The 11,513-nt window shown below is 44.3% G+C and overlaps 1 protein-coding gene across 1 annotated transcript; it reads right to left on the reverse strand.

The window, feature by feature from the left end:
* Positions 1-1,724: 1,724 nt before the first annotated feature.
* On the reverse strand, positions 1,725-2,476 carry Hspb3 (heat shock protein family B (small) member 3). The gene has a single exon (XM_036207449.1). The coding sequence runs from the start codon at positions 2,285-2,287 to the stop codon at positions 1,829-1,831; it is 459 nt and encodes a 152-aa protein (XP_036063342.1). The 5' UTR covers positions 2,288-2,476; the 3' UTR covers positions 1,725-1,828.
* Between the last annotated feature and the right edge of the window lie 9,037 nt (positions 2,477-11,513).

Genomic DNA, 11,513 nt, shown 5'->3' on the forward strand with positions numbered 1-11,513 from the left:
GAAAACCTAAAATGCCATGTATGCCTTTGAATTTTATCTTAGGGGGGGAAAGTGCTAACAGGCGGATGTATTGAATTTTCATTCTTGTGGGTAGAAGGAAAGTGTCATCTAGAGGGAAATCAAGACCAGACAAAAGGCTTCAGGTTATTTCAAGAGAACACTATTGGTTAGGGTTGGGGATTTAGCTCAGTGGTAGAGCGCTTGCCTAGCAAGCACAAGGCCCTGGGTTGGGTCCTCAGCACCAGAAAAACAAAAAACAAAAAAACAAAAACAAAAACAAGAGAACACTATTGGTTATATCATCAATTTGAGGGCAGCACTGTTTGGTGGGGATAAGATGGTGTCCTGCTTCCAATCCTTCCCGAAAGATCTGGTATCCCACTCACACCTGTTAGTGTTCTTGTACCACAATGCTGATCTGTGAGATCCAGCTTCTCAAACAATCGTGTCTCATCCTAGACTTTATGCTCCGAATGTCAGCCCTGGATATGAACTTCATATACACAGACAACTTCAAAATCCCTTCAGTGTTTTGAAAAAGCAGCCAATGTCGTTCTCAGAGTTCGCTTGATTTCTGATATTTGTTCCCACTTCCTGTCTTCCCTGTTTTGACGTGACTACAGGGGAGGCAAGATGGAGGACAGTGACAGAGCCGTCTGCATGGACACCGGTGTCATCCACACTCTGAGTTCTCTTTCTATTCTTAGCCCTGGTCTGGGGCTCCTTGTCAGCTCACATTCGGTGCCTAGTGAACTGAAAGCAGCCACTTCCTCCACAGAAGGATTTAGAACGCACAGGATGAGATAGCAAATATTTAACATGCCATCAGCAGCTGCCAAGGGCAAGCTTCCCAACGCTGGAATTCTTAACCACTACCAGCTCAGTCTTGAGTCAAGGCAGCAGTGTGGGAGGACAGAAGCACTAGTCTAGTCGTGACAAGCATGCGCTGTGTGAACTCAGATGGCTGCGTGAGCTCAGGTGTCATTGCTGGCCACAAGGCTATTTAAAACATCAGTCTAGCAAACAGCATATGTGTGACACCTGCTGTCTCTGATTCGAAACAGTGAGGGTTAAGACGGAATCCAGCAATTCAATGTTTTAGTTTCCGATACCTAACTTAGGAGACAATATACACTATGGGTTAATAAATAAAACACATAAGTAATATACACTGTCTATGAGCAAAACTCCTGGTAGGGTTCAGTTTAGCTTTGAAAGACTGGATGAGGTCTGCATTGGAACTTTTGAAAACTAAGATACATGGAAAGTCCCACTGAAGTTTGAGGGAGGGGTAACAGCTTCAGTGACTCCTAACTAGGTTACTACATTCTAACTGTCTGACTCTATATTTACAAGGGTCCTCTTTAATTAAAATACACAGAGATAAAACCTCCTCTTTGAAGGGACCCCCAACTCTTTCCAGCAATACAGAAACTTTTCCTGAAATGGGTAAGAACAGAATCTCTTTACTGAACACAGCTATTTCGCCATGGGTCATACAAACCACCTCTCTGGAAAGTTAGAGTCACCAACGAGAAATCCTGGGTCCTCCCTGGTTCCCAACTATAGCCTGCTAGTTCTTTGGTGATTTCTGCAAGTTCTCTGGGGATTTCGGTGTAAAAGTAGCATCATTTCGAACTGAACAAACACATTTCGGAAACCTTCCTTCCTGACTACCAACAAGAAAGACAGCTTGCACATACCAGCAACTGTGGACATGTTTTTAATCCTCATAAAAGTTACAGCAAACCATCTCAAAAGTTAAAACATCCCCGGTGTCCCTGGCTTTCATCTTTCTCCTGGCGTATGAACAAGGACCAATAAGGTTTTACTTGGTCCCTAGTGGGTCCTTTACCTCCACTACCAGAATTCCATCGTGACAGAGGATGGCAGACAAATCCTTGGTTTCGACGCCATCTGGCAGTTTGTACTGTCTGGTGAAACTCCGGGAGATAAAGCCGTGCTCGTCCATTCTGGTCCCGTGCTGCGCTTTGATCAGCAGCCAGCCCTCGAAGGTCTGGATGATGATATCCTCGGGAAGGAACTGGACCACATCCAGCAGGATCCGGAAACGGGATTTGCCTTCTCTGGGTGGCGTCTCCGTGGAGGCTGAGTCCTCTGCAAGAGCCTGTGGCGTGCCTCTGGCTTTCCTCAGGTCTTCGATGGTTGGCCCGGGCAGTGCATATAAGGCATGATCCAGTCTGCAGTCTTCCAAGCCTCGAGCTTCAAACTCCTCCTGATAACGCACTGGGGTCTCTATGAGGTGCCTCAAGATGATTTTTGCCATAGCAGAGGCGACTCCTCCGGCGGGCGTTGAACAGCTTCCCTTCGGTGAGTGTCCAGCCCCTGGCGTTGCCTGCGTGCAGACTCGATGCTCAGTCCAAGCAGCTTCGTTTATAGTCCTGTCCAGACAGCCGTTTAACTGGGCCTGAATCAGACCAGTACACTCACTCTTGTCTTTGCACACACGCTGACAATGAATGGCTATTTATAGCCCGCCTCTCTGAGTTGCATTTAGCTCACAGCCTGCACAAGCCGGCCAGGCAAGGATCACTCTTACAGGCTCCCTTAGCCCTGGCAGTCCCCTGTCTGCCTTGCTCACCCCAAGAGACAAAGTGGAAACCCGGAGCAGCTCTTGAAGATTTCTAGGTGCGACCTCCCCGTAAACCATGAAGTGTGTGTGCTCATCTCCGAAGGAGCTAGTTGGACCTCTCCCCTCGCCTGCAAATCCCAAGCAGAGGGAGAAGATTGTAGTTGTGGTTTATGGGAAATAAAGACACACACACACACACACACACACACACACACACACACACACACACACACACCATCTATTTCAAACAGTGAATAAACTCTACGCCCTTATCATACACCCTTCTTTTTCGTCTTTCGTGCTTAAGGGACATCTGAGCCATATCATCCAGTTGTACATTTGACTCAGCAAAAATGAGACGGGATGGCTGGAAGAGTATGCCAACTTCAGATGGGGCAGAGGAGCCCCGGACTGATGGAGAACCCTCGTGCTAGAAACAGCCATAGCAGAGCGAAGAATGTCAACGCTTTCAACTATTTCATATTAAAGTTCAGAAAACTTAGGAGTAATCCAGTCAATACCCTGCTGTTTAATGGGCAAAGATAAACCACGTGTCCTTTCTCAACTAAAGCACCTTAAAGAATGAGGGAGCTGCTACAGAAGGTCCCCGATATATGTTAAGTAAAAATAAAGCCTGGGTGCTGGTCAGGGACTCTACCACTGAAATAGGTTCCTACCCCATAGCCCAACTCTGGCTTGCAAGCTACATTCAAGGCTCTTGGTTTACAGCCCTGCAGTTGACCACCAATGACTCAACACTTGGCTACTCCAAAGGCAGTCTAAATTGATTGTTTACCTCATGGTTACTTTCCGCAAGAGCTCTAACATTTGATGTGAGCCTGTCAGCAGGAAGCAAGGGCAACTGGTTGTCAACTTGTTTGTTCTTAACTACCTTACTAGTACAAGTAGGCTTCTCCTGAACTTGGCTTCCTGAACTCTCAGCAGAAGCCAAATTACCCTCAGGGAGGCAAAGCTATAGTTTTTATGGAAAGAGAGAAATGGGGGAAAACAGGGGTATAGATGTAGAAAGAGAGGGTAGATAAAAATCTGAGACACTGCATGATGTACAGTATAATAGTTTGGGGGTCTCTATAGACACACACACACACACACACACACACACACACACGGGGAGAGAGAGAGAGAGAGAGAGAGAGAGAGAGAGAGAGAGAGAGAGAGAGATAGCCAGAAGGTTTCTCCACTCCTATGGTCAGGACCCGCATCCCACAGCCACTTGGTCCCAAATAAACACACAGAGGCTTATATTATTTTTAAACTATACAGCCTAATGGCTCAGGCTTCTCTCTAGCTCTTACATCTTAAATTAATCCATTTCTATAAACCTATACTTTGCCACGTGGCTTGTGGCTTACCGGTACTTTTATCTTGCTTCTCCTGGCGGAGGCTGGCAGCATCTACCCCACTCTCTTTTCTTCTCCCCCATCTCTCTTGGATTTTCTTGCCTGGCTCTATCTTGCCCTGCCATAGGCCAGTGCAGCTTTATTTATCAACCAATCAGAGCAATACATATTCACAGCGTACAGAAAGGCATCCCACAGCAGAGACCTATGTGTGTCTGTTGCAACACGTTTTCATGGGGGAGATGGAAGGGAACTGGGGGGGGGGGGAATGACCAAAAATATCCTTAGAGGTGGGACCATGGCACAGCAACTAAAAGATGAAAACACTGTGTGGTCTCTTTTGCTAATGACTCACCAAGGCTTCCATGGCACAGGGACTCCTTTGGGGGATGCCAGTAACGGTTAGGCTTGGAGTCTGAGAAGGTTTTCTAGAAAGAACCATGCAATGGCATATTTGGGGTACTTGAGCCAAAAGAGAGCATCACGTTTACAGAAGACAGAGGCATCTGTACAACCATATGCTGACTTTAAAATGAGAAGAGATGAGTTCAGGGTGGAGAGGCCAGTAGGGGTCAGCGTGGGGAGCCTGATGCTTCCAAAGTTGTTTCAGGAGTTGACCGGAACTCTTGTTCTAAAGAAGTAAAAAAAAAAAAAAAAAAATTCTTCACATTTTGATAATCAAAAGGCCAGTTAGAGTATTATTTTTTTCCAAATGAAATTTAGGTTCTAGCCTAGAATAAAGGAGTTAAATCTGTTCTTTGTTTACTTTTCTGGTCACATCTATAAGAAATATGCTTGCTACCATGACCCACTGGGGACGTAGGTGCTTCTGGTACAGATCATTTAGCTTTACTGTGCTGAGGATGGCACTTGTAACCCATCCCCCCAAAATTGATTTCATGACCCCGGATTTATCACAAGTGATAGTTAAAAAAAAAAAAAAATCCCACACATGTCTACAGTATTGGGCAAGGTAGAGACAACACTTTTATTGTCTCTGCATGAATTTCTCTGTATAATTTAATATTTGATTTGCTCTTCTGCCTGTAGCTGTGTGTGAGTTTGAGTCGGCAGAGGAGGAAGCAGAGTGGTAATGGATAGAAGCATGGCTCAGTCAACTGCTTGAGAGGTGAGAGGCTAAGAGAGGATTCAGGCTCAGGGGGCAAGAGTCCGTGGCAAGGTTGAGATAACTTAAACCATAGTTTGTCAGGAACTGAGCCTTGCCTTCAGGTTACAGTCTCAGATAACTCGGAGGAGGAGAGACAGAATCGGCCGGGGGCTAGCATCCGCTTTGATTAGTTTCAACAAGACATCTTTAAGAAAACCAACTATTGCTCTGTTGAAAGAATGGAATAGCAAGAGATCCTATTGGGCCTTCGTGGATGGAGTTTGATCCCTACACAGGCAATACTCTATTTCAGATATTTCCTTCAAACCCAAGAGTTTCAGCCTGCCATAGTCAAGTTTCTCTTCAGTGATGTTCTATTTCACAATGAAACCCAGTGTCAGCTAAGCCTTATGGGAATTCTCTATAAATCTGAGCAAAGACCTCTTATTTATGATTTTGGTGGGGCTGGGGCATAAAACTAATTTTCTGGGAGGAACAGTTTAGTGAAACCCAGATGGCATGTAACTGAGTAAATACTGAATTTCTGGATATAGAAGAGTGCTTTTGACTATGTCACTGAATATTCAATGAAGCATGTCTACACTTCTCCAACGAGACCAGTAGAAAGCATATGTTTCCGGTCCATTTTAACATCGATATATGAAGAAATAGATTCTAACGTGTCAAAAGTGCCTTTGAGCATCTATATTTTTTTTAAAATGTGGCATGACATGTTAATTTCAGACTTGAAAGAAACAGATCCTTTCAGGATGTGAACTGAACTATGAAACCAAAGCCCGGTTTAGCAGGATCTAGTGGACAGACGCTGAGGACAGGGGGGCTCATTTTTAATGTTGTGACTGCCCTCTGGTGGCCAAGACTGGAATTTCATGAACAGAAAGCGGATTCTTAAGAAATAACTGGAATTCCAAACAAGCAATTCTTCCTTTTGCCTTCTGGCTACATTTTCCAAATAAATGTTTGCATATGCTGGCTTTTTATTACTTATATTTTATGATAGGAGGAGAAAAGATGCGATGGGAAAATTTTCAAGGATAGATTTTGAACTCTTGCTTTCTGATTGAAAACTACTCAGTTTAATATATGTGTGTTCCACATAAATGTACCCAGAAAGGAATCAAAACTGTGTGATTAAAGGAAACACTTAAGGGACAGAAAGTCTTCTGGGATCATCTTTACTCTTCCTTGTACCTACCTGAGCCAAGGTCAAGTTACGATCCCCCTGAGGCTTGCCTTTTTTTCTCTCTCTTTTTTTTTTTTTGCTAGTAAAAATCAGAAAATACACCTTTTAGATTTGCAATGAAAAATAAAATAAAATGCATAGACTAGAACTATATGCACAGTAAATGTGCAAAAAGAGTTAGACGTGTTTAGAATATAATATTATTGAAAAAGTTCAAGGTCCTTTGGAGAAAAGATTATTTCGTACAAACCCACTTCAACTCAGTGGTTACACTGCCATATTTCTTTAAACATTAATTGATGCTAGATGTTACTGGATAACTTTCAAACCATAATTTCTAGGTTAGGCCAGGCCAATCCTGAGGGAGGAAGTTACTAATAGGTTGTTGCTATTGAAGCAGAGCTGTCTTTATCAGCCAGGATCAAACGATTTTCTAAATTCCTTCCACATCTGCTCAGAAGCCCTTTGGTGTTGGTAACATGACTCTTGAGTATCCAGACCATTGGTCTTGAGGAGCTCAAGGCTGCTTTTTCAACCCCAAGGGAAATTCCAAAGAAATATTCATTACAGCTTGCTCACAAGCAGTTCCCAGGACGTTAGGAGTTCTGTTTTCCACAACGGAGTTCAGCTCAGAGGTCAGATAAGGACGGTCAGGTTAAAAAAAGTGTTGAGTTGGAGATTTTCAGGTAGAGAGAGGAGCCAGTGACCAGAGGGGACACAGAAACCAGCAGCCTGGGACCCCAGTTGGCAAATACAATACTGCAAAGCGATGGACTGGGTTTATAAGGCTCCTTCGAGTTTTCAAAACTAGAGGAAAAAGAAAGACCATCTTTGTGTCAATTCCTGAAGCCTGCCCAGTAAGTTTCTTCTTTGTGGGCCTTCCCTGGCCACTCCTTTCCTCATCTCTCTCCAGCACTGATCTCTGGCACTAGGCTGAGAGTTGCCTCCAAAGCACATTTTAATTGCAGGATTTGGGATCCTATATAAAGAGTTAATTAATTAATAGGAGGGAGGAAATTTGTCCTTGGGATGCTGGAGGGGAGATTTCCCATCATTTCTCTGTCCCGTGCCAGGAAGGCTTTCCTTGTTCGCTCCCTAGTAAGATTTGGGCATGTCCCAGCAAGGCTCAGAGGCTGGGTCACCAGCCAGTGGCACCATTTTGAGAGTTTGGAAGAAGTAGGCCATTAGGGGCAGGTCCATGGGAATATCTTCTCCTTGACCCTTTGCTGCCCTCCTGTTTCCTGTCCACTAAGAGATGAGCAGCTCCCTCTTCCACACGGTCCAGCTCCCTCCTCCACATGGTCCTGCTATGGAAAATTCTGCATCATAGTGAGCTCAGAAACAGGGGTCCAAATGGCCATGGGCTGAGCCCTCCAAAGCTATGGTCCCAAATAAATTGTTCTCCTTTTAACCAACTTGCCTAGGTGATTTGGAACTGGAATCCCAAGACATTAGGTCCTTTTGACATTTCATTTGAGACATGCATTGAATACCTCACAGCATGCCATGAGAAGGTCAAGGCAAAGCAAGCATCTTTGTGTCTGCCTGACTCTTTCTCCATTAGAGGACCCAGGAAAGATGATACAGACTCACAGAAAAGAATTGCCTTAGAACTGGGAACTCCCTATAAACAGAAAAATTGCTAAGAATCAATTCCCAAGCTGTTATTGGCTTTGCCAGTGTGTCTTGGGAAATAACATACATCATTTGGATACAACTTCATTTCTAACGCTAGTCTGAGTAGATTTCTGTTGGCCTAGAAAAAAGCAAACACAGGTGGTCCGTGACACATGATGGCTTGGCTTGGTAAGGATGCAAAAGCACATGAATTCAGTAGGAACCATACTTCCAGTTTTGAATTTGTATGTTTTCCTGTTCTAGTGATAAGTGGCATCGTTCTTTCCAATCCAAGGCTGGCATGTGATCGTGAGAAGCAATAGATAGATAGCCTTCCCCTCCCTGAATCAGACAGAGCTAGCCTCACCATCCTCTGAGCTTGCAAAAACATCTTGTTAGTATCCAGAAGGGCACTTATTCCATGTTGCTGTTCCAGGTCTCTGTAGTTGAGATAGGATGTAGGACCATCTTGGCACTAACTGCATTCTGGGAGACCCCAGAGTGTGCCAGCTGGGTTCCCAGCAGGAAAAATGACATCTTCAAACTGGGAAACTCAAGGAAAGTTCCAAATATCAGCTATATATAGTAGCAGGAATAATTTGGAAGTATAGGAATAAAGCAATTCTTTCAGGGGTAGTAAGAGCAGAGAGCCATTAGCCTTTGGGCCTGGAGAACACAGTTCTTCCAACACTAGTAAGAAAGGGAGCTTTGAGGCCTAGAAAAGCTGAGCAGAGGAAGGAACTAATGTAACTTGGAGTGAGCACTGTGGAGAAAGGCCAATGAAGCAGGAGCTGTGACCCTCAGTGGAGAGGCAGATGACAGGCCCCGCACCCTGACAAGAGAGTCAGAGACTGTATCCTCTAACTGCCTTTTCTGTCTGTTGCCAATTCCACCAGGGAGCCAAGCAAGGGGCCCACTGAAGCTGTCCGTGTGGCCAGTCTGCCTGAGCACAGAGTGGCTTTGGAGAGACAGCAAATGCTCAAGCACTGACAGCATGTGACAGGTCTTCATACATCACCACAGATCCTCAACCAGCAGCTCTCAACACAGCATTCATAAGCTAACGACACTGTTGTGGTTTAAAACAAAATGCCCCCCAAAGGGAGCGGCACTATTAAGAAGTGTGGTCTTGTTGGAGGAAGCATGTCACCATGGGGGCAGGCTTTGAGGTTTCCTATGATTGGGATACCGCCCAGTGTGTCAGTCGACTTCCTGTTGCCTGGAAGATGAAGGACTCTCAGCTACTCCAACAGCACCATGTCTGCCTGCACACTACCATGCTCCCCGCCATGATGACCATGGTGGACTGAGCCTGTGAAACTGTAAGCCAGTCCCCCTCCTCTAAATGTTTTCCTTATAAGAATTGCTGTGGTCATGGTGTCTTTTCACAGCACTAGAAACCAGAACTGAGACAGAAATTGGTACTGGGGACTGGGATATTGTCGCGATAGGCCTGACCATATGTTTGTTTTTAGGAATTTAGACTTTGGTTCTCTGGGTTTAGGGGGCAGTGGAAAGGTTTAAGCACTGCTTAATGGGCCATACTAGTAGGATCATGGAAGATAGAGGTGTTAAGAGTTATTTGAACTATGGGGGCTCACTCAAGAGGTTTCAGAGGAGAATTTTAGTATGTTGCCTTAGAGATCACTTTTGTAGTATTTTAGTGAAGAAAGTGGCTGCCTCTTGCCCTTGTCCAAAGAAATTGCCTGAGGCTAAAGTGAAGAGTTTTTGTATTAATTCCACTGGCAAAAGAAATCTCAAAATAGCCTAGTATAGACTCTGTCAAGTAGATATTAGTGGCAACTGTAATGAAGGTTTATAATGAAGAGTAACAAGCTGAGCAGGGTAAACTACAAAAAATAAATTTTAAGGAGAAAAAAAGAGTACCAGGAAGTGGAACAGATCTGTGTCCAAAGAGATAAATAGATTAAGAGATAAAATAAAGGGAGTGGTGACCTAAGGGCAAGATCCTACCCAGCTAAGTTTCCAGCTTGTGGAAAGAAACTAAAGAAAAGATTAGAGCTGGGTGTGGTGGGGCACATCTTTAATCACAGCACTGGGAAGGCAGAGGCTGGCAGATCTCTGAGTCTGAGGCTGGGATGGTCTAGAGAGCAAGTTTTGGGACAGCCAAGCTTAGGAGGTGAAATAAAGAAAGCTGGTGAAGATATAATTGAACAAGGGGGCAGTTCCAGTCCTAATAAGCAGCAGAACTTGGCAGCTTTGGCCACATGATTCTGGGTTTAGAATTAAGGATAGAGGAAAGGAGCTATGGAATAAAGCCACTGAGGCCAGGCATGTGTTAGGGGTGTTCATGAATGGAGGTCTAGTCCATCATATGAAGCTGTGAAGTTGAGGCCTGGATTGCCTTGGAGACCCCAAGATGTAAGAGATGCCAGAGTCATGGGATATCTACTGAGGAGAGTTGCTAACAGGGAGTGGAACTAGCCTAAGAGAAAGAAGCGTGTTACAGTCAACAAAGCTGAAAAGAGTTGGAAATGTGTTGAGCGTTTTGTTATCAGACATGGAGATGCAGAATTTGGAATCTGCCGAGCCAGTTGTTAAGTCTTGCTTTTGTCCAATATTTCCTTAATATGCTTCCTTCCCTGTATTTTTGGAATAGTAATATATATCTTATGCCATTACATGTTGGAAGTATGTGATCTGCTTCTGGTTTTTGATTTTTTAATAGGGGGATTACAATTAAAAAATTGCCATGCAGCTCAGAAGAGACTTTGGACTTTGAAACAAGTTTGAGACTGTTATAGACTATGGGGACTTTGGAGGTTAGACTGAATGTATTTTTTGCATTATGATATGGTTGTAAGCATTTGGGAGCCAGGGAGTGGAATGTGGGTGGTTTGAAAGAAAATGGCCCCCAAAGGGAGTGGCACTATTAGGAGGAATGGCCTTGTTGGGGGACATGTGTCCACTTTGGTGCGGGCTTTGAAGTCTCTTTTGCTCAAGCTGCCCTCAGTGTGACAGTCAGTCAACTTCCTGTTGCCTGCAAGATGTAGCACTCTCAGCTCCAGCACCACATCAGCCTTCACGGGGCCATGTTCCCTGTTATGATAATGGACTGAACCTCTGAAACTGTAAGCCACCATTCCAATTAAATGGTTGTTTTTAATTAGAGTTGCTGTGGTCATGATGTCTCTTCACAGCAATAGAAACCCTAACTAAAACACAAAGTCATGCCATAGAAAAATGTTTAACTAATTAGCCAGGTGAGTTCCACAGGGAAAAGATCTGAGTCCAGCTTTACATGCTGGAAGCACAGTTGGGTTGATTCCTATGAGAGAGAGAGAAAGGAATGAAAGGTTCGCCACAGAGGATTCTGGCTTTACATCCCAAGAATGAAATGGAATCACTGTGGACCCATTTTTAGTTTAAGAATAAACAGATGCTTGAGTACCTGGGTTAATCAGTTCAAGCATAACCATGTTTTCCATATTTCCTAGCCCAAGTGGGTTGGGATTTCTGGTGCCCTCCCTCATTCTCAGTGAGGACCACACTGAAGGTAATAATTGCTCTTGAGAGATGAAAATAAATCTTAGGTATCACTATAAAGGGCCACAATAGAGGTAGACTGTGTGTGGTTATTACTGCTATTTGGAGGGGCCCATCACCAGC

Source organism: Onychomys torridus, chromosome 15 (genome assembly GCF_903995425.1).
Source record: "Onychomys torridus chromosome 15, mOncTor1.1, whole genome shotgun sequence".
In the NCBI taxonomy this organism is placed as follows: Eukaryota; Metazoa; Chordata; class Mammalia; order Rodentia; family Cricetidae; genus Onychomys; species Onychomys torridus.